Source organism: Chenopodium quinoa, unplaced genomic scaffold (genome assembly GCF_001683475.1).
Source record: "Chenopodium quinoa cultivar QQ74 unplaced genomic scaffold, ASM168347v1, whole genome shotgun sequence".
Lineage (NCBI taxonomy): Eukaryota > Viridiplantae > Streptophyta > Magnoliopsida > Caryophyllales > Amaranthaceae > Chenopodium > Chenopodium quinoa.
Genome location: NW_018743284.1, coordinates 443,054 through 465,899, shown reverse-complemented (window position 1 = coordinate 465,899; position 22,846 = coordinate 443,054). Strand labels below are relative to the sequence as shown.

The 22,846-nt window shown below is 34.6% G+C and overlaps 5 protein-coding genes across 5 annotated transcripts; all 5 read right to left on the bottom strand.

Annotated features, from left to right (window-relative positions):
- Positions 1–3,579: 3,579 nt before the first annotated feature.
- Positions 3,580–5,660, bottom strand: LOC110735507 (tetraketide alpha-pyrone reductase 1-like). Its single transcript, XM_021915697.1, has 6 exons — positions 5,286–5,660; positions 4,884–5,053; positions 4,615–4,809; positions 4,357–4,519; positions 3,978–4,164; positions 3,580–3,865 (listed from the first exon to the last, which is right to left on the bottom strand). Exons 1-6 carry the CDS (start codon positions 5,407–5,409, stop codon positions 3,721–3,723), a joined length of 984 nt encoding a protein of 327 aa, XP_021771389.1. The 5' UTR covers positions 5,410–5,660; the 3' UTR covers positions 3,580–3,720.
- A 492-nt stretch (positions 5,661–6,152) lies between these two features.
- LOC110735508 lies at positions 6,153–6,809 on the bottom strand. The gene has a single exon (XM_021915698.1). The coding sequence runs from the start codon at positions 6,634–6,636 to the stop codon at positions 6,352–6,354; it is 285 nt and encodes a 94-aa protein (XP_021771390.1). The 5' UTR covers positions 6,637–6,809; the 3' UTR covers positions 6,153–6,351.
- Positions 6,810–7,845: 1,036 nt separating this feature from the next.
- On the bottom strand, positions 7,846–8,512 carry LOC110735460 (outer envelope membrane protein 7-like). The gene has a single exon (XM_021915650.1). It carries the CDS (start codon positions 8,302–8,304, stop codon positions 8,086–8,088), a length of 219 nt encoding a protein of 72 aa, XP_021771342.1. The 5' UTR covers positions 8,305–8,512; the 3' UTR covers positions 7,846–8,085.
- Positions 8,513–12,290: 3,778 nt separating this feature from the next.
- Positions 12,291–13,517, bottom strand: LOC110735506 (protein TIC 20-v, chloroplastic). The gene has a single exon (XM_021915696.1). It carries the CDS (start codon positions 13,106–13,108, stop codon positions 12,467–12,469), a length of 642 nt encoding a protein of 213 aa, XP_021771388.1. The 5' UTR covers positions 13,109–13,517; the 3' UTR covers positions 12,291–12,466.
- Positions 13,518–14,583: 1,066 nt separating this feature from the next.
- LOC110735505 (inactive beta-amylase 4, chloroplastic) lies at positions 14,584–22,097 on the bottom strand. Its single transcript, XM_021915695.1, has 10 exons — positions 21,549–22,097; positions 19,145–19,273; positions 18,809–19,058; positions 18,321–18,541; positions 18,171–18,248; positions 17,900–18,059; positions 17,096–17,349; positions 16,754–16,823; positions 15,796–15,864; positions 14,584–15,074 (listed from the first exon to the last, which is right to left on the bottom strand). Exons 1-10 carry the CDS (start codon positions 21,740–21,742, stop codon positions 14,928–14,930), a joined length of 1,572 nt encoding a protein of 523 aa, XP_021771387.1. The 5' UTR covers positions 21,743–22,097; the 3' UTR covers positions 14,584–14,927.
- Between the last annotated feature and the right edge of the window lie 749 nt (positions 22,098–22,846).

The window sequence follows — 22,846 nt, the reverse complement described above, 5'->3', positions numbered from 1 at the left end:
GTATTGCTATGAATGCAAAGTGAGGTGAATTATTTCACTTTAATGCCTAGTTACTTCGCATTGAGTTAGTTTAAATTAAGTTCATTGGTAGAGTTATTTTCAAAGCATTTTGATGATTCACTTTACTTTATTTCTTAGTTTCACGTACTTCAAATAAACTTTTCCATTCTAAAAATACTCGTTATAATTAGGAGTAATTAAAAAAAAAAAGATCCTTATTGCTTGCACATAATATAATCACATATATACATTTTAACCTTCATTTAATTCAAGCATTGCAATAATATATATAGTAATCTCATCTCCTTAATTGTACTCAACTGACAACTGATAGAGTATAAAACATATTCATATGTCTCAAACCATTAGCTTAAAATTTTGGTTGGCTTGATCCTTTAACATGGTATCGTAGTCAGATAATAATTGCTAAAATTCACATAATTCCATTAGTCCAATCTAATTCTATTTGGTTGCTTTGCTTAATTTATCTCAAACAAAGGCTAACATCAATTCAATTGGAAAAGTACTCTTTCTATTTTACAAAATGTTACATTTTTACGTTCATTTAAATGCAATTTTTTTGTTAAAATTGTCTCAATATATACCGCTCTTAATCTTAATATATTATTATAATATTATGTGACCTTTGTTTGATTTGTAATAATCTAAGAGTAGAAACAATTAAATTTTAACTCTAATAATATCGGATCTACCATTCAACCCAAAACCCCAACCAAAATTCCAAGTAACCTTTATACATCGAGCCAACTTAAAGTCCAAATCAAGTAATTAACCACAACTTAAAAAAGAATGGACCATGAGATGAGCTAGTAGAAAGGTCCATTGGTGGGTCCCTAACTCAACAAGAGTATTGTCCACATTTGACAGAATAATCTAAGAAAGCCACTTTGTCATTTTTCACCCAAAACAAAATTAAAAATTAAATTATAAAAAATTAAAAATAAAATAAATCGAGTTGTCCTTCCACCGACGACTTTTCGTGGGCCCTCGACGGTTAAGATTGAAGATTTCATCTTTTGTTTTTTTTTCGACCGTTATAAGTTTGGAACTTGGGAATTTTTTTACTGATTTTTATGGGGTTAAAGAATAAATTGATGATCTTGAGCTCCTAGATTCGAGTCTTCTAATTGATTTTGCTAAAACTTATGTTGCTTCCTTCCCTCTCTCCACATGTATCGAATTCTTAAATGGGCGGTAGTTGATTTTTAGTTACCAAATATAAAATCTAGTACTGTATTATTTTGCACGAGAAGGATACGAATGATACATTAATACTATAAAGTTTAAACATATGCACTAGTTCATATTTAAAAAGAAGATACCATAAGCTCTTTAAAAAAAAAAAAAAAAAACATAAGCAAATATTAATTGTCACTCCACCATACTTTATATAGTAGACAAAAACCAATGAATGACATGAGGGTGTTAGAAATATTTATATCCATCAATGCGTAATTTTGGCATGATTTATATACATATTCCATATAAGTTTAAATATTACTGATTTATTGATTAAAAGAAAGTGAAGATAGATTAATTTGGGAGGAAGTAGACATGCTCAATTCATTTCACGTTTCATAATTCAGGATCTTCTTCCCAATTCAGTTTCATATGAATTTTGACTTTGTCATCAACCCTTCAATCAGAACATCAACACAAACTGCAGATGTCTCTACTTGGAAAGATTTTTGAGGACATTGAAAATCAATCCGTGCTCGCGTCAAGTTTGAAGTGGTGGAGTTTGTGCTTCAAATGCTGAAAAATATATATATATATTTTTTTTTAAGTTATGTTCTTGTATCTAAATATGTGATTTGCAAATCTATATCATTATAATCATCGTATACATTGGTGGATCTTGAAACCTTTTCTTTCGGGGGCCAATAAATTCTAACATAATTGTATGTCTAAAGCATACGAAAATTATTTTCAATTTCAATGTCAGCAAATACTAAAAGTATAAAAACAAAGTGATCCCTTTTTTATGGTGTTTAGAGAGCCACAGCGCGGTAAAAATTGATCCCATCACCTCCTGAAATTGAGAGAGAAGCTCTAACCACTAGAGTTATCCTTCCCTCTCATTATTTTCATGGTCCTAACATACATGAGTAGTTGTTAATTGCTTTGAAATTGCTAGACAATTTGTTTAATATTGTGATTCTTGTCAATATCAACGAAAATCCATAACGACCCACCTCGAAAACGAATCATCATGAATCAGATTTTAAGGAGGCCCCCTAAATATTTTAAACTTGCTTTAATTTGTACAAGAACAAGAATTTGTGGATGTTACATTGTTAAGATTGATTCCTTGAGCATGCCTAGTTCTTGCTAATGGGTAACTACGTCATTTTATTACAATCTTCCCTCTAATAAATTTTCTTGTAGAAAGGACAACGTTTTTACGAGTATTCTTTCATGTATTTGAGGCAACCGAAAATTTTGTTATCAATGGTCGGCGATTAGCATATCATTTCTAACTTCCATGAGCTATGTGCGATTATTTTATACAAAGTAATTCGTATTATAATTTGCACATCTTACACTCTTATACCTAATAAATGTTTAATTTCTTCGTGACTTTTTGACTGTTAATATATTGATGCGACAATGTCTTCTTATTTGTCAATTTACTTCATCAATTGATATGAATCAAGGCTCTTTATTATTTATGTTTTATTTTTATTTTATAGATTTTTCATAATTCATAATTTTAATTTTTTGGATGCTCCTATGAAGTACTTTCTATTTTTTTTTTTTTTTTTTTTTTTACATATTTGTTAAATTTTTACAATATGGGTTTAGGCTACACCTACAAACCAAGAGAAAGACCACTTCACAAGTGCAAAGGAGGTTTTATCTCAAAACTATATGGCAATAGGAGAAGTAGCCCATCAGCCTTATAAAGTGTTTGATTCTCTCTTCTTTACTCAATGTAGGACACTTACATGTGATATTTGGTAGGATATAGTGCAACAAAACTACATCATAATTTTAAACTTAGAACGTTGTTCTTAGTATGAGCTTTGATATAAGTATATGGGCCAATCGTTACGGAATTAGCAGCTTCTGGCCCAAAATGGTGTAGGAAGTTGGTAGCCCATTGATCCACACTTTTCTGCTAAAAAAAGTCTTCATTTCTTCCTTGTGAAATACTTCGTAAGTAGATTCTAGGACACTTTGGCTCTTATTTTTTGTTACAAGTAGCAAGAGATACATCTAGCATGGCATTGAAACACCGCGACACAAATGTACAATCATATAGCTACTGATTTACTGAGCCATGGCACGCGATTTGAATTCAGTTTTGAGAGTACAAAAAAGTAAAAAAAAAAAAGTCATTTATGGGAGAGAAGTGCAAGCCGTGGCGTTGCTCGGCGAACTTGAGGTATATAGCCTAAATGGAATAACATGACTACATGAGTTGGGCTAACCAAGGTTATGTTGTATAGTAGTATAGGCTAACAGGATAATAATCACAATATGAATCTGATCTAATTGATAAAGATCCCTCTGCAATAATAAATTTTAGAGTACATGTATAATTAGAAATTTAGAATTCACTAAAACACATCAAAGTTGGAACATTATTGTACTTATGCAATTGAAGCTAAGATTATATAAAGTCCAGAAATGTATGCGTCGATAATGTGTAGACTCTATCAAATTACATAATAGCAATGAAATTAAACAGCAAAATTAAGCACTAATGAACTTCTTTTCGATCAAGGATTCGACAGCTTCCTTAAGGCCGACTTCCAGGGGAATATAGTTGATGCCTAAGCTTTCCACCTTTTCCTTAGAAACTTTGTAAGCTGGATTGAAAGGCTTGTCATTCGAAGGCCTAGAAGTGTGCATGAACGGATTTTATTAAAGGCGAAATAACAATAGATACTAGATAGGAATTGAGATACAGTGTAAGTCCTTAGTAATGCAGATAAGAAGATCGAACTTACTTGTTAGGGACTTTAAGATCAGGGTAAAGTTCCCTTAAGATTTTCACAAGTTCCGAAACATGATGAACATTTTCATTCAACAGATACCTCCCACTTGCTGCAGGAGTTTCGAATGCTAGAATGTGTGCTTCAGCTACATCTTTGACATGAACCCATCCATATGTTCCATTATCATAGGTTTCTGAGCCTGCAATAAACTCGAATAGCAAAAGTTGTCAAAGTTTAAATGGTGCAATCTTTACATACTTAAGCCCTTAATCTCTTCAACTCAAGAGAGAAACAGGAAAAATCATGCTATACATCAGTTTTACTCGAATAAAAGACAGATTTGATCATTGACCAAAACAGAATAATAAGCCTAAAAACAGAATGTTCATACCATTGACCAAGTTTAGAATGGCAGCAACACTAGCATTGATTGTTGGCTGCAATGCAGGACCTATAACAATTCCTGGGTTTATTGACACCATATCGATGTCATGTTCTTTGACAAATTTCCAAGCAGCTTGTTCGGCGAATGTCTTTGACAGCAGATACCACTTCTGCATATCAGAATCAAGTTTTAGTTAGTCTTTTCGTTATGTTCACTATTCAATCACATCAAGAACATAAGATGAATGCAAGTAAGTGCACAAACCATTGGTGATTTCTCACAGAGTTCTGGGACAGAAAACCATGTATCGTCGACTACAGTTTCAGCTGTCAGAGGTCTACCAGTACACAGAACAGAAGCCATCGAAGATGTAAAAACTACGCGTTTGATGCTTGGAACTTTAGCACAAGATGCAAGGACATTTAGTGTTCCTTTTACTGCTGGATCAATCATTTCAGCCTAAAAACACGACGAATTTAGAATAAGTAACTTGTATGAAATAAACACTTAAGAAACTTGGGATAGTAGTTAACCTGAGGATTGGAGACGTCGAGTTTAACAGGACACGCAGTATGAAAAACACCATCACATCCATGAATAGCAGAATCAAAGGATCCTTCCTTCATAAGATTGGCTTCGAACAAGTGGAGTCTTTCATTCGCGCCATCAAGAGTCAGCAAGTGATGTACTTCCTTCGGATCATCTGTACAACAACATGCATAACATAAGCTACTTGTTGATTTAGTATTTAAATTTACACTACTAACGCGACAATTAATCAATTCTTGATGACACTTAAAATCGCAAAATATAAGTTTCTAGGTAATCAAGAATAATTATTCAAGAAGAGTAGTTTAAATTACATTATCAACGTGACAATTACTTCTAGGTGTACATGACAAAAGAGAAAGGGAAATCGAAAGAAAGACACGTACTTAGGCTAAGAACGGTGCCATTGACAACGTAACCACGATCAAGCAAGAGCTTAACGATCCAAGAAGCAATAAATCCAGAAGCACCTGTTACACAAATTTTCTTTCTTTCTTCGGAATTCACCATTATTTCTTCTTAATTTCTTGAAACTATGTTATTTAATTTTGTTTCACTAAAATAAAACCCTAATACAACTTTTTACGTGTTAGGGGAACATATATATATAGGAGTAGTTATAATGATTGGATAAGTTTGTTATAATAATCATAGTTCCTATGAAAGATTTATTTATTTTCCTCCAAGAAAGATATATAGGATACGGACTAATGGACTATGGATTATAATTTAACAAATTCTCCTATCTTTATGAACAAGTCATATTTTCAATTTATATGAAGTATAAAGGATTGGATAACTTTTTAGATGACATGCAAGTACATAGATAATATTCCATAAGCAACGAGTTACTTCCTGCCCTTTTTAAGTTATTTCACTATGACTTGACACGTTTGTTGTAATAACTTTATTATCCTTAATAATATTATTTAGCTGTAAAAATTATAGACATTCAACGTATTCAACATAATTATATTTTCACTTTTTATATATAACGAATAATTATTATAAAGTATAAAGAATAAACAATGTTAAAAGTCAAAATATAATAACCTACTAATAAAACTCATGCAACAGATAATTAATTACAGTAAGTAAGTAAGATACAAATGTTTAAACTTATATTGAAAATCGTGAATGTCAATATGTTGCAATTAAAAAAAAACAAAAAACAAACGAAAATGTAAATGTATTTTTTCAATCCACACTGGTTAGATTGCAAACTTTCAAAATTGGGCAATAGACAATGACAATAAGTCACCAATGAAATCATGCACTTATTATTATTACTCATGTCATCAAAATATATAACTTAGTACATAATAATTCTTTTTTTTCTTTTTGGATCATGAAATAGTACATAGATCAATAAGATGATATGATAATTTAAGTTATTAAACTGAAAAAGGCTTAAAAGAAATTAACACAGCCGCTAAGCCGACTACTGGAAAATCAACTGCTTGTAGTTGGATCATCATCACCAGCGTCATCGGCTTGAGCTTCGGTTGTAGCAGCTTCTTTGACAGCAGGTTCGTCATTAGCCACAGCAGGTTCGTCATTAGCCACAGTAGGTTCAACATTAGCCGCACTAGATTCATTAGCTGCACTAGGTTCAGACTTGTCCGAAGAGGCTCTTTGCTTGCCGAGCCACGGCTTAAGAGCCAGCTCGACGGCTAACCACCCAGCAGCAAGCACACTCATTACAATTGCTGCTTGCTTCACATGAACTTCAGTCATCTTCCCTAGTTGATCAAGTCAGAGTAAGAAATTGAAGTGATTTTGGAAATTTGGAATTGTTGCTTATAATTTGAAATTGTGGTTACTAATTAATACTACAAGTTTTTGCTATATCTTCATATTTGACGTTATTGTATGTTTGTCCCGTGAACACTCGGTCTTGAACACGCAATTTATCCAGATTGTGAAACGTGCGGATATAACTATTTTAGTTACGTTAAGTTTTGGACGTAATGTATCAATTTATTACTTTGTATATGACACATTATTAAGAGATTATTCTTCTTTGTAACACTTCTTTGAAACTTCCACTTGTCCCACTATCAACAAAAAAATCATTTTCAAACGGTTTAAAATTTTGATATTTAATCACTTAATTAGCAAGATGCTATATATAGTTTGTTTTATTCAACTATTTTAACTAAATTAAACTTCATCTAAGTAACTTCCACTATAACATGGATTTGTAATTGTGCCACATTTTATAATCATTGTAGCAAAATTCATTTTGTCTAAGCTTGTGTGCACTTAATTTTTTGAAATCAGGCCGTCCCGTTCACTTCATTATATTTTTGCTGAACCGAAATTAATTTTACTGAATTGAAATTATTTTTGCTGAACTTAAATTATTTTTACTGAACTGAAATTTATTTTGTTGAACTGAAATTATTTTTTACTGATTCTATATTATATTTCTTCTTTAGAGTTACTGATTTTTAAGTAAACTGAAATTATTTTTACTGAATTGAACTTATTTTTGTAAAGTGAACTGAACTTATTTTTGTAAGGTGAACTAAACAAGGGCTCGGTCAAAATAAGTTGAACAGATCAATCCTAAGGCCAAAAATTGTGTCGTCGACAACATAACCATTAATCGCCCCATTAAGCTAGAGTTTATCAATGCAATTTTCTTTCAACAATGAAACCTAAAATAATTACCTAAATGGCTTCTAATGACATTTTTTTAAATCTTATTAATAGATATTATCTTTTCATCACTACTAGAACTAGTAATATCCTATCTTTAGTCCTGCAAAGAAGACAAGACAAATAAATGTGACCCTTTTTCCAATTGCTTGTTTTAGTTGCTTAGAAATTGCATACCTTAGTTTAAGCATAAAAAAATTAGGCAAACCTTTGAAACGAAATGAGTATTCATTGGGCAAAAGCTATAAAATCATTATTATAGCTTCGGGTGTAAGATCAAAATTGCGAGTTTGCAACTTTAGCTTATTGACCATTCATGCTTCCAGCTCACATTTGTTAGAAAAAATCAAAATAAACTCAAAAACTGAGCAATTAAAATAAATACAAACTAAATTAAAAACTTATCATAATTATTTATAACATTAAATCTAAAGCATTATTGCATAAAGTTGATAACATTATCATCAAAAGTTCCAACTGAAATCCCTAATTAGAAAAACAAAACCCAACAATGTTAAACAGTTAATCATCATTATCATCCTCAACGCCGGCAGCTTGAGCATCGGGTGAAACGACGTCGTCATCGTCAGGGTCATGAGCAGGGTCCGATTTGTCGATAGCGGCTCGAGCCTTATCGAGCCATGGTTTGAAAGCAAGCTCGATGGTTAACCATCCAAAAGCGAGTGCACCCATTACTATTGCTGCTTGCTTCAACGATCCATTCCTTGTTGAGCTCCCCATTTCTCTAATTGAGGGATGAAGTTGAGAGAGAAATTGGGAATTTAGGGATTTTTGGGAATTATTGGTTACTACTAGAAGTTTCTTTGTTTCTGTTATCTTGATATTTTTGACTTGGTAGATGGTTCATGACCTTTGGTTGACACTTGGTCTAGATTATTTGGCCCAGTTTTATAGTTAATAAGAGGCCCAAATTTCAATTTGGTAAATAGTTTTGATTAGAGCTGGGACATGCAAACCCACATGTTGTTTCAATAGGTCTTGTTGTTAGGCAAGTCGTGCTTGGAACGGGCCAAAAAAAAAAAGACGTGTCGTGCTTAGTTCGAGCGGGTCATTTATAAATGAAGCTTATGCACAACCCGACCCGACTCTATGGAAAAAAAAGGCATACCAACACGCAAGTTGGCCTATCGAGCTCATTGCCAAAGTTTGTAAAAAGGCCCATGCAGCAGTGTCTTTCGTTCCATGTCAAAGCTTGTGCTGGGTTAGACCGTTTTCGTGTCAAATCTAGTTGCCCCTCGTGCTAGCCTGACTCATGTGCAACTTTAGTTCATTCTTTTGCTTCTCCACAATGTATAGTTTTAAAGGGACATGATTGCTAACACACTACTTAATGGTATTATCTTTGATTATGTTTTGATAAAAATTATTAAAAAGAAAAATTTTAAAAATATACATTAAAACTAACCCTACAACTTTAATAATGACAACTAACTTATACTTCGTCTATTAGCAAAGTAGTAACTAGACATGGACAAAGTCAATATAGAATGTGTAAAAAGTCAAAATTATACACCAAAACGAAACATTTAGATTAGACCCAAATTATTGATTTACGGAACGTATTTACTTCTCCAGTTCAATAACTTATGTTCGTGTTCGAACCAGGCTTGCAAAAAAAAAGCTTGGCTTAGTCTAGTGGTGAAGACATATACCTAGTGACATTGAAATTACGAGATTTAATGTATTGAGTCCGACTGGCTTCGCATCACCCTAGCAGTAGGGCTTGTCCCTGAACCAATTTTATAAATTGCTATGGGTGAATCATTTCTTAATGTCTCCATGAACCAGGATGTAATTACCTCAGCCTCCAATATCATAGTTTTCTTAGCATACTCTGCTTTGAGAACTTGCAACATGAGAACTTGATTCGCTGCAAACCATGGAAGAGTAGCAAATGTATCTTTTATTGACAGGATTACAGCTACGCGGTGAATCTTCGCATTGCTTAATCTTGCCGGCAGAAAATCTTAAGCCTATCAGAATGATCAGATAACTGCATCTCATTGTAAAGCCTCTCCCAGTAATTTTTTTTTTTTTTCCTGCCAGAGTGCTTAAAGGCTTATCAGCAAAGAGTTTACCGCTATATGTTCACATGTAATTGGCCAGAGCATTGTGGTGTTTCGGTTGGCCTCGTGGGGAGGACGTGATTCCAATCACAGGTATTACAGAGATATCATAGAGGGCTTCTCTGATCAAACCGACAAAATATGCGATTCTTCATCCATCAATCTTCTCTTTGGCAGAAAACCTGGACACATTTTCACCTCAAAACTGTGTGCAGTTCACAAAGGTTGACAAGAATAAGAACAGAAGACTATTGTTAAAGAATAGAGTGATGGCCAGGTAGAATTGAAGAGGAGGTGATGTAGCTTGTTTGCTCCGAAGTAGTTGAGAAGAACATAGAGGTTCAAGGCATGCCCGAGGTCCCTAACTCTTAGCAGATGGATGCCACTTACTATGCTTGACAATCAATTTTCCTTACCAGAAATAAAACATCCGAGGTATAAACTTTCGTATAACGCATACACACATGTAACTAGCTGCAAGTCTGCAAATTGACACACTAGCACTTACAGAATATTGAAAAAAGTATTCCCACAGTTAGACCTTTTTCCTTTAGCTATCAGAATATCATATCTTAACTATTGTATGTTTCACAGTGGTAATCCAAAATAGGGCTATTCGTAGTTTAATATCAACCTAACTAATCAATCAAGATTCACAGCACAGACTGGGCCGTCCCAAACTTTTTGGAGGCCCTGTGCAAAATTGGAGTATAAAATTTGGTACATGAATTTTCTCTACGCGGCTTATTTTTATACCAGAATAAAAAATCGTTGTTTAAAAGTTGATAGTGGGAATCGAACCTCTGATCCCCGCAAAATAGTTAAGGTCTCTAAACCACCAGACCATAGCTAGTATGTAACAATGTTAATTGCAACATATGTTATTTATCTCTTTAAACAATTGAGGCCCCAACCAAATTTGGGCCCTGTGCGGCCGCACAGGCTGCACAGGGTAAGGGCCGGCCCTGAGCACAGAATACTAAAGCAATGGCTTGAGATGAAAAGATGATAGTATAAATCTAAAAAATGTATCACCAGTTAGCCAGTTACTGTAGTAACTGGGAAGGAGAATTCTATGGATAAATGCCATATTTATTAAGCCTTAAACAGAACTTTATGCAACAAGGCCACAACACCGCCCACTTCTAGAACATGCCATCTGCAGACAACTCAGGCTGAGATAACCCTTGGTCTTTAGACCCACATCCCACCTAGGCACCAACATTCTCAATATTGTCAAGCACATCAGTAGAAAAACTCTAGAAGCTATAAGCTAATTACCTTGCTCAACATATAAAAGGGAGGGTAAAGTGGCAGTGCATGATACAACAACAGACCAAATTAATTCTTTTTTGTAGTTACTCAAACCTCAGAATATTTACTCAAGGGAAAATTTGTTTCTGGCAAAACACGGTCATTACAGTTTTCTGTGTAGATCATCTAAGCTTTTTTGTTAGACAGCTTCTACACTAGCAGCTTAATGATATAGTAGTCATCAGTCAACAATAATTGTCAAAACAGTATCTGGTCTGGTGGGGCTTGTGGAACTGACAGCATGCCATTAATTTATATCAGAGATTTGGAATTCCTAAAAGGATCCGACAAAGCAGCTACTTCACTGTAACTGATGTTCTTAACAGGAATTACCATATTTCTGTCTCTGATGTCAGTTATGTCAATGTGCCTTGAATAGCCAAAGGCAAGGCAGTCATTGTCCTCCCAACACAATAATCTCTAGGGTATTTGAAAACAAAATGAGGCAGCATTTCACTTGCTCGAAGAAAGTCTAGGACATAGAGAGAGATATGTTACAAATAGGGTAATGATCAAAGACGGGACTTGCTTTCTAAGAAAGACTCACATGTGATGGTCAATGTGTAATCACCTATGCTAGTGCAGTGATGGAGACATTGGTGATGGCATCGGAAATTGCATTAATTGGGATGCTTGGTAAGAAAGTTGATGATCTGCCCACTTGAGGCAGAAATAGTGTAAGCGCGGAATGGCAAAAGGAGCTGAGTTAGTAGCAACTAGTCAGGCTAATGCCTTAGTGCCCCTGCTCCTTGGATATTGCCAGGTTATCCTAAGCTTGAATACCAAATCAAGTACAAAATATGAAGAATATGCCAACATTGAAGAACAGCAACAATTATTGCTAGCAGCTGAATAAATGGTTCTCTCACTAGCATGTTGCGTGCTAGCAGCTACTGAAAACACCATGGACATGAGAGTTATTGCAACATGACATAGTAACTAGGTTACTATGATGGATCAAGGATGTAAAAGGGGTCTATAGACTTAAGCCGAAGTTCACTAGGCTAATCAAGTAAGAAGCACTATAAACAGGATTTATGACTAAATGAAGTTACTTTTCCCATGTAGTGTCATTTCTTAGGAAGTTTACAAACTTCCTACAATTTTTCTAACCAAATAACTCACTTTGTTACACAGCCTAGGAACCTTCACTTCCCAATATATTTTGTTGTCAATCAAACAAAGACTAAGCTACGTTCTCGAGTCGAGGTTTCAACCAACAATGAAATGTATGCATAGTTCATAAGATGCACCAACAACAAACCTCAAGTAATGCTCATTCATCCAAAGCTGAAATAAAAAATTATATTTTTCATCCAAAAGGCAATTCCCAAATTCTAATTCTATTCATCTATATCAAAATATCAATGATACAAAAGAAACTACCCTTGTTCATAATAATTCCAAAGTATACAATAATTTGATACAGTTTTTGTAACAGAGAAGATTATAAACAACATAATTAAATAAAAACAACAATAATAATCTTAGTGAAGTGAAATTTAAAGGACTTGCCTCTCAGCAGCTTCAGCAACAATAGGCAATCTAGGCACTTGACCAAGAGCACAAGAATAAGACCCATAAATCAAACTAACCAACAAAAACAAAAACACAGTGCTATCCAAACTCATCATCAAATCCAACCCAATCCCATCTTTTGGATTAAAACTTCTCTCCAAAAGATCAGGAAAAATCAGCAGAATATCAAGAACAATTGCTTGCATAGTATTAAACCTCACATATTTACTGAAATTCTGATTTCTTACAACAACAAAATACAGGGTAAAAAAGACCAAAACACCATTGAGTGGGAAGCTTTTGAAGACCTTAATAGCTGGAATTAGAGGCTGAATAATGAGTTGAAGAGGGGTGAATTGGGTAATTACATATTTTCCATATTGAATCCCATCAAAAAGGGGGTAAAAATAGCAAATTGCTGAGATTAATCGATCTGGGGCATCAATATTTTCATCATTTTTCTTGGATTTGCAAAGGATTAGCCTTTTGGAGGGATTTGGGGTAGTGGGAGTTGTTGTTAATGAGAGAAATGAGGGATTTTTGAGAGGAAGAAGTGAGGTGGAGTAATGGGTTTTGGGGATAAATTTGAAGGAAGAAGGTGAGGAGAGTAGATAAGCTGTTGCCATGGCTGGCAGCTGGTTTTTGAAGAAATGGAGAGTGATTTTTGTGTTGTTATTTGGCCAAAGATCATATTAGATGAACTTTGAAGCTACGGGTAAGTAAATGGCCATGTCGACCCTTTTCGTTTTAGTACTTTTTCTTTTTGTTTTTATAGGGGCGTGGCAGTGTGTGTTTGTGTGTGCGAGTGCAGGTGAACGTGTGTACACCATAGTGCTGATGGCCAATTGGGTCGTCCGTGCCGGGGGAAGGGTTGAGTCGGGGGTTTAGGGTGGGTCACTGGTCATCGGCGGGGGTGGGGTTGCTGGTGGGAGGGGAGTTCATTTTTTAATACGGAGTTTAATTTTAACAATTTTAAAAAATTATATAAATGGTTTTTGAAAGATAAAATAAAGAGGGATCACTGTTTTTTGTGGTCATGAACTTGTCACGTAGGATATTTTGTGGTGATCAAAATGAGATTGATCACCTTAGAATTTTCACTTAAATTGGGGATGTTATTTGAATGAGTTCGATAAATGGTAGATACTTGCCTTGCACCAGATGCAATTAGATGGTGATAGATACAAGTTTAGTGAGTGATGGAGCAGAGATGAAGATAAAAAGAAAATATACTTGGGACGTGTAATGAGACATATGCAAGTTTGATGTTGTGTAACCTTTTAAAAGTTCACACTAGATTCTCAAACGACATATCAATTATTCAATTATATATGAAGTATATGAGATTTAGTCTAAGATTGATAACGGTCTAATAAGAAAATGAATTAATCCTTTCAACTAGTTTCTTTGGGTTATCCAAGAGCCATTTTAATATTTGGACAATGATGATGTCAAAATATTAAGTTGTGTCGTTTAGGCTCCATAATTCCATAAAACGTGCCTACATAGAAAAACCTCAACAAAAATTCAGGAAAAGCCCTAAGTTCATCCAGTAAGTATCACAGCCATTGACGAATTCAGAATTCAGATCCAAAATTTAATTGTTACAAACACATTAGCTGACAATATCCACATTCTATTGTTGTTAGAAACAGCCACAAATATTGGATAAGTCCTCAAAAACAGCCCCCTTTTAAGAAACTCATGCCACTGTAAAATCTTATGACTTGCCAAAAAAAAAAATTAAGCTTCAATACTGCAATGAACACAATCTATCTAATTTTTTTGGAAACTGTTATTTAGAAAGATAATACGGAGTAAAAATAAAACAATTATTTGGGAACAATGAAAAGGCAAGATTGATTTTCATATACACATACCAAGATCAAAACAAATGACAATAAATTGTTTAATGAACCCAAAACTGCATGCAGATCAAGTTAATGGATGCTTCATCCACCAAGGTCAAAAGAAATTCATCTGTAAGTTTCATGTGGAAGTGATTGAAACCATATTCCACATACAAATCGGAAACACGAGATCAATTGTATCGATAGCAAATATGGAGTAAAGATTATTGCACCAGCTGATATGACAGACAAAAATAAACCCTTTTCCCGTAAGGCTGTATATAAGGCTAAGTGTAACGCAATAGTCAGCTTCATTACATAAGGAGATTATACTCCGTACATCTATAAGAGAGTATATTAAGTACCCTAGAACAGCTGATAGTTTCCTATAGAACAATTAGAGCTGTAACTACTATCACATTGGAGTGCTATTTAGTATTTACATCTGTAAAGAATGAAGAATACAAGTTGATGAAGTCAGTATGATGAACAACCATCAAATTACCCCGCCTGACAAAAACTCCAGGGCAGTGAAAGCTATTCTATGATCTATTTGATTCCTTAACAACAAAAGATTGAATGGTTGAATGGTGTGTCACAGTTCAGCATTCATTTTTCTCACAAAGGGAACAAAGTTGTACCAATTTTCGGGATTAAAAAAGTTGCTGCTCAATCTGAAATAAGTGAACGATCTTAAAATCTCTGCCTCTGTGCAATTAGTTTGTATTTGCTCCAGCCCAGCCTGCAAAATGAGGTTTCATCTATTTAAATATAAAGCAATAGATTTGAATATAAGTTGGAGATAAAGAAAAAGCTAGAGAGAGAGAGAGAGAGAGAGAGAGAGAGAGAGAGCAGGGAAAACAAGTCAGGAGGCAGAAATTTGAGTCTCGACTCTTGAATATAAACAATTTCCAGCCTAGTGGTTTAAGATCTCTAACATTGTATCACGAGTACACTAGAAGGGAATAAATACACTCGTAAAATCATGCCTAATTTTTTATCCAGGCAGCTCAGCTAGTGTACTAAAAGACTAAATTTTGGTAAAAGTACAGCCGAGCTGGGACCAAACGGGATAAACAGCATGTGAACTATAGGTTAATAAGCCCACAATTCCTACCTACCCCAAGGTCTGATCCAAACTGTCATATCAACAAGTACTAATGCAAAATAACTCCTGAAGTAAAAGAAGAGAGCATTTTAGACAACTACAAACATCATGTAGCTTGCTATTTATTCAAATCATAAAAATGAGAGGCAACATTCAAATTTCCTTTCCCCTTTAAAGGACCTAAGACCTAGGACTCTAGAACGACTAAAGACATTACTTTGCAGCAACACCCTGTTAGTTTGTCATAGAACCAAAGACTCCCCCCCCCCCCCCTCCTCTCCCCCCAATCACACTGGGTGCAGTTGCACACACATGCACAATAAATCAAGCATTGATTTGAAGCAAGATGGTTTACCTTGTCACAGCGATCACTACAGTTCCTTCCTGTCAAACTTATAGTCCTTCTCTTCGAGACAGCTTGAAGCTGCATTCAAATTGGTATATTGTTAGGCCTTCACTATTAATACATTCAAAGCCATGCAATGACTCAAAAGCATCTGATCTATTCCCACACCAAGATATCGCAAGGCCCTCTGATTTACAGAACAAGATGTCTATACTCAATAAGCCTTCTTGATGAGTAGTACATTTTAACACCTATCTAGGATGACTTATAGATCAAGATTCCATCCTAAGGCAAGTGCGATGCTAAAATTGGGGGTAATTAATTTGTTTAATGAGCAAAATCTTACTAGTTTTTATTCACGAAATATATGCTAGTGCTGCTATTCTCTCTCTTATTTCATTCCTTAAACATAATTATTCATCAAAGTGAAACTAAAGTGATAGCAGTGAGAAGCTAAGATGGTCAAATTGAAGAACAATCCTAAGTCAAAGAGAACATTGCCAATAAGCTCAAAAAGATAAGTCAGTGGACTACGAGATCTCGTGAACGAAAGAACTGGAGTATGTAAAGATGTCATTGGTTCTGGAAAAAAAAAATGTGTTATAGTTCATTTTAAGCTATCCACACTGCCTTTCAGTAATTAGTGAAGATCTTGAGATTGGTCTGGCTTACCAACGCAATCAAGCTATGACCTACTCCATACTTGAGAAGAAAGGGGTTTTCTACTTTTTTTTTTTTGTGTGTGTGTGTGTGGGGGGGGGGGGGGGGGTAAGCGACATTTTGTTTAACTTTTCACAACAGCTGCAACTATCTCACAAATCTCCACCATACTCCTAACATAGAGATCAGAGAGAAAGGAAGAGGAAAAGAACAATATAGAAAGGAAGGCAGGAAGCAGATTATGAGAAACATGGAGATGCACTCGGACAAAATAACTTGAAGAGAAATGAAAGAAAAAAATGTTTACCTGCTGTAGTAATCCTTCTGGACTGCAAAAATAACCTGGTGGTGTATCACGGTCCGTCATTTCAAGGCACCTAAAAAGAATCTTTCAAGGGTAAGCACATAGATTATAAAGTAAAGCTTAACCAAAAATGGATTGATGATAGATTAGTGGCATTATTACTGATTCAGAAAACTAAATATTTTCAAGCAATTCCTCTAGAAACTTCACAGACAACTAAGGGAGAAGTATTAGATGTTAAGAACATAGCTATCAATTAATTACGCAGATAGACTTGCGTAATTTCCTCGGGATAGGGGTAAATTCTAAGTAAAAGATCAAAGGTATATACAGGAGAACTCTTACGATAAGTGTAGAGCTGCACCATGACGAAACAGCACTAAAGCTAAGGGATCATAGCCATCTCTCTGAGCGGTGTTGTAATAACCAGCTGTAAGTTCAGCAGCATGTGCCAATGTGTGGTACCACCAATATATTGCACCAATCTTTGCCACTAGTAGCACAGATGTTTTATCATCTTGTTGATATTTCTTCAACATATCTGCTACTTTTCCAAGAATTGCATCTGCGTGATGAATCAGTTTGCCACTGTACCATTCCTACAGAAAAAAATAAAAAATAAAATAAAAATTACATTATTTTCTTGACAATTGACGTAAACATGTGGATACTTCAGTTTTTCATCAATAACCAAAGCATTTGATGGTATTTCCAGCTATTCTTTAAGCTTATTAGTGTGACTCAATTCCAGCTGTGGCAGTGCTTAAAACACCATTTCGATTTTCTAGTAATACTAGACTCCAAGTAATGACAAACTATTAGTAGCAAAAAGAGATAGGCAACTAAATAATTTTCCTGGAAGAATGTCTCATTATATAATTGAATAAGAGAAATAACTCCTCTAGTCTTTAGTTTTGAACTCCGACCATGTCAACTTTGGTGATGCTAACAAAGCCTAGGATTGAAGAAAGGAAATTTACTTGTACTCCCAGAAAATATCTTTCATTCTTGTTGTTAGAGCAAACACTCAAACACTATGCTCTCACGTGATGTAGCACAAGACGACATGTGTAGAGTGCATAAAGAATTTCTTTCGAAGATATTGACACATATAAATAAGGGAGATGACCTTTCAGGAAAAGTACATACAAGGAAGAAATGCCCGTAGTCAGAAAGAAAACTTTTATGACCAGCTTCAAAGAAAGGTACTCCAGATGGAGAGCTATTATAACTTCCAACATCTTGTGGGCCATTTTCTCCCCACTGAGGTTTTCCTTCTTGGCTAGCAGCTATCTTGAGATCCTCCATCCTGCAATAACATTGCATAGGTGAACATTCTACCTTACCCGAAAAAAAAAAAAAAAAAGACATAATTCAAAAGTGCTTATAGCAAGTTTTGGAAGCTGAAAGATTGGCCTACATGTACTTATCATAGCATTGAAATTCACCGATTCCGGGAAATCTCCACCGACCATCAGCAGATGGATGAGCAGGATACCTGCAAGTAGTCTCGTGTAAGCTACAGGAATCAAAAGGCTGATGCTCATGGGCAAGGAGCCAAAAATATCACCTCAGTTCACCAGCAGGACCAAGACCAACACTTATTTCTTCAATTACATGACCAATTAACAAGTCAAATTTGTCAAGGAAACTGAAAATGAAGTCTTCATAACATTGGAGAGCAGTACGGCCACAAAATAAAGGAAGTTCATCCACTCCAAGTGTAAGATAATCGTCACAGAAATTCCCATTCCGATCTCGGTAAAATATGTCCCTGTCGATAGCTCCAATCTGGGGGAAAGACAAAGAAATGAGGTTTATATATTTACAATTGTGCATGATCTTTGACATTACGAAAACATAACTAGACAAATCCAACACATAAAGGAACAAGTAGAGGATGTTATAAATATCCACTAATGGATACCAATGACATGAGAACTTTGATGATATAAAAGAGGATCTCCCACAAACTAGATGACATAAAAGATTTCTTCAAAACAGCTAAAATCAAACAAAGTTTCAGTCAAGCAACATTTTATGGGGAAGTGAAGCAACCTTTTGAATCCAAAGTGGGAGGCTCACAGAACCTATTTGTCGAGATGATAAGTGAGCATTTGAATGGAAACACAACGCAATGTGCAACTTCAGACCAGCTTCAGATACCAGTTTGAAAAGCTCTTCATAAAGAGACCAATCATAAGAATAAGGAGAAGTGTGTTCCACAACTCCCCACCAAACCTCAACTGCAATTCCATGGACACCTGCCACCTTGAGTGCTTTTAGAGAAGCGGTCAAGGCCTTGAGTCTGTAAAAGGCGATGATAAGGAGCACTGATAAACTTGTTAAGAATGTGTATAAAATAAAATCTTATACTAGGGCAGGGGACCTTACCTTTTAATCCTTATAGCCCCAAGAGTATCAATGCTAAAGGAATCAGCGGGCATCATCACAAAAACAGGCACTCTCTTCTGTTTTGATGACTTTAAAATCAAGGATTTTGACCTCTCTCGGGCATCCATACTGTAACATGTTAACATGTAGATCACTGGAAAAAATTAGTTTTCATCACAAGTGACCAAACTAGCTTTAAAAGTACCAGGCACGTACTATTTATATCCACTTTATTTCAATTTGCAACCATTAAAACACATGTATTTATAATATCTAAACCAGAAATGAGGAAGGGCAAACATATTTCTTTTACATGACTGCTCAATCCTGTAGTAAAGACGCCTGACATTCAAGGCTACATGGGAACAAAAAATTTAAATAAGAGGGAAGGAGGAAGGACTGAAAGTTAAGTGAGATATGCTCACAGCTTAGATTGAGAAATTTTAATGCACATTAGGGAAAACAAAGTCAGCTTAAAACATGTGCAAGTATAATTGCTAAAATGTAAATATCTTGTAAAATATAGTTGCATTACATACAAGCACATTCTTGTAACTGCGTAAAACTTAGAACTAAATTGTCCAAAGTGTTGACATGTACTACACCAACACTTGCACATTGCTGTAAATATATGAAATAACTTCATGCAGAGGATGTTGATTATTAAATTAAACACTTTCTTGGAAAGAGGATATAGGCCTCATGAAAAAAACTCTATTCAAGTCATTTAGATCTTGGAAAGAGGATATAGGCCTCATGAAAAAAACTCTATTCAAGTCATTTAGATCCCCTGTATTAATGTTAAATAGCAGCTAATATTTCAAAAATGGGTCAGTTGAAAGATTGTTAACTGCTGTACTAGTGAGCTCTTTTTCTTAGTTATGCAATCCAAAATACAGTACTTTCTCCATGGTTACATCAACATTATTAGTCAATTTAATTAAGTTTATTTCATATCATTAGCAAATTAATATATTGAACCATTATTAGTTGTCATTTAAAATACCAATGCAAGAATCAAATTTAAAGTACAATACAAAAAAGATAAAAGCTCTATTTCCTCATCTCGTTTCCACTTAATTAAGGAAAAAAAACTACTGTATGTAAGTTTTATTTTGTTCTGCCAAGCTAAATTCAGGGCTAATAAGTCCAATACATAAGTTCAGTGACGATAAGGGCTACCAAAGCTTGCTTCACAATTACAGTAATTCATATGAGTTAAGTTTTGGGCCAACAAGTTCAAATGAATTAAGTTCAATATTAATACGCATATGTAAGTGAATTTTAGGTGAAGAGAACACACAAGAGACACTTATTTTGGAGTAAGAGACACTTATTTTGGAGTGGAGTAGTTGCCAAACTAGCCTATAGCCACACGCCCACAAAGACAGAGTATGCACAAGATCAACTTCACTTTGATTGATCACTTCACACCACTATGCCAAAAATAGAACCCTCAAAAACCCAGGTACGATGAGGAGAACACACCCTAACTCCTTAACGTGACAAAACCAGCCACAAGAGACACTTATTGTGGGATTAGTTGCCAAACTAGCCTATAGCCACAGCCCCACAAAGACAGTAAGCACAAGATCATTCTGTCATCTATGTAACTTCACTTCGATCGATCATTTCACACTACTATGCCGAAGATAGAACCCTAAAAAATCCAGATACAAAATTGAAGTATACACTTCATATTCTCAGAATAGAGCCCTCTGACCATATTAATCTTTACAGTCTCAGATTAACCTAACAGTATGTATCTAATCCCTATCCAAAAACCGAGTTACTTAACATTCAGCTAGAAGCTTCAGTTATCCAAAAAGACCATGTATAACACCCTCCAGCACCAGATTTAAACTCATAACTCTCATTTATTAATCTTGGATATTTAGCCAAGAATTAATGATCATTTCAAGAAAACCAAAAATCCCCATTTTAGTTTAGTATTAATGACTACATTTCACAATTTTACATCAAGGCAACATCAATACAGATGATTCCAAGGTTCAGCTCATATTAAATGACGGATCAACGCGTGATTTTTGTCATAAAACCCGAAACAAATACCATTTTAGGAAACACGATTAATGATTGTAGTTAGCCCTTAACAACCCGATAAATATTTCGTAACAAACTCATATTATACATTATCAAGGCACCCCATAAATGCAAAAAAACCCACATCAAATCAATGACTTCAAAAAAAAAACCCAAAAATCACCCTATCAAATAATTCAACTTAATGATCAAGAAAACATGCAAAAATTCAAGAAACCCAATAATTTCAACAATAATCCAAAATTAACACTAAATAATCATCAACAAATTATACCCATCAAACTAAAACAGTAGTAAAATCAAAATTGAAAAAAAAAAATGAGCTGAAAATCAAATAGACCTGAAAACGGGAGAATTCTTGCCCATTACAGATTTCCATTTGAAGAACTTCTTCTTTAAAAGAGGGGGAAGAACAATGGTAGAAACGTTTCGTTGAGTACGGAAACCGTTTCGACCCTTTCGAATACCAAAGAGCAATTCATTGAAGCCGTTGGAGTTTCGCTTTGGGGTGCATTTACAAAGCACGCCCGCCATTGAAGAGGGTTCGAAGGATTTTAGAGAGAGAAAGTGGGCAATTTTTTTAGAGAGAGAAAAGTGGACAATTTTTTTAGAGAGAGAGAGTGTGGAAGAAAGATTTTGCTTTCCAAGATTACATGGGCAACTTCTCAAAGCAAAGCCTCTCTTTCTCTTTCTTAAACTAAACTTTTTTATTATTTTTTTTATTTACAGGTAATTTGTGGATCACTGGATCTTTTATTTTATTATTTTATTGTAGGAATCTACTTCGTATTTTTTATATGTATCTGTATATCTACAGGTATATACGATGTATATACACCCTTCATTCCAAGAGAAAGGCCCAGCTTGACCGATACATTTGCCTACACGAAACTTCGACCAAAATGTCTCTAATTATAGAATTCTAAATATAAATTATAAAAAAAATTCGAAAAATTATACATTAATATTGAGACGTAACTAACAAGAAATAATTAACTATATTTAATCTAATGTGTAAAGCACGGAGATAATTTAACGTAAATAGTGTAAAAGTTAAAATGGAGAATTTATTTTAAAACGAAGGGAGTAATATTTTAATGTATAGCCTACTTATCTTGATTTAGTCGTACTACTTTAATCAAAGAGATATGAAGTGGGGCATGATATCATTACTCCACTATCTCGACCTCATAAGGAGGGTGTAATGGGTAGAGGGGGTATTTCTTATTGTATAAATGTTTGTAGTATACGGAGTACATTGTATAGTTAGTCATTTTTAGTTGTATCACGAATACTCTCTTATCTACATCATATTAAGCAGCAAGTAAAAATGTACCAGGAATACTCTTATTTTCATTAAAGAGTACGTATGACTAATAGATAACTCGTAAATAAAGTCCGACTTATCAGGTTAGATATATCATATCTATAGGGTAAAATTATAAGATAATTCTCACCCTTAAAAAATGGAATTCTTACTCTCCTAGTATTTACTAATGAGATTGTGAGAGACATACCTTAATAATAGGTCAAGTAACTAAGTATTTACTAATGAGATTGTGAGAGACATACCTTAATAATAGGTCAAGTAACTAAGTAAGGAGTAACTACTTAGCACATTTTTTGTCCTAACTTCTT

What these genes read in the sequence shown, in the direction of transcription:
- LOC110735505 (XM_021915695.1), bottom strand. Translation starts at nt 21,742, where the DNA reads ATGGCGGGCGTGCTTTGTAAATGCACCCCAAAGCGAAACTCCAACGGC. An exon ending in AAGAATTCTCCCGTTTTCAG is followed by an intron (nt 19,274 to 21,548) that starts GTCTATTTGATT and finishes AACATGTTACAG; the next exon opens with TATGGATGCCCGAGAGAGGT. An exon ending in GGTGCAGCTCTACACTTATC is followed by an intron (nt 16,824 to 17,095) that starts GTAAGAGTTCTC and finishes GATTCTTTTTAG; the next exon opens with GTGCCTTGAAATGACGGACC.
- LOC110735506 (XM_021915696.1), bottom strand. Translation starts at nt 13,108, where the DNA reads ATGGCAACAGCTTATCTACTCTCCTCACCTTCTTCCTTCAAATTTATC.
- LOC110735508 (XM_021915698.1), bottom strand. Translation starts at nt 6,636, where the DNA reads ATGACTGAAGTTCATGTGAAGCAAGCAGCAATTGTAATGAGTGTGCTT.
- LOC110735507 (XM_021915697.1), bottom strand. Translation starts at nt 5,409, where the DNA reads ATGGTGAATTCCGAAGAAAGAAAGAAAATTTGTGTAACAGGTGCTTCT. An exon ending in TGGCACCGTTCTTAGCCTAA is followed by an intron (nt 5,054 to 5,285) that starts GTACGTGTCTTT and finishes GTTGTTGTACAG; the next exon opens with ATGATCCGAAGGAAGTACAT. An exon ending in TCTGTGAGAAATCACCAATG is followed by an intron (nt 4,520 to 4,614) that starts GTTTGTGCACTT and finishes TCTGATATGCAG; the next exon opens with AAGTGGTATCTGCTGTCAAA.
- LOC110735460 (XM_021915650.1), bottom strand. Translation starts at nt 8,304, where the DNA reads ATGGGGAGCTCAACAAGGAATGGATCGTTGAAGCAAGCAGCAATAGTA.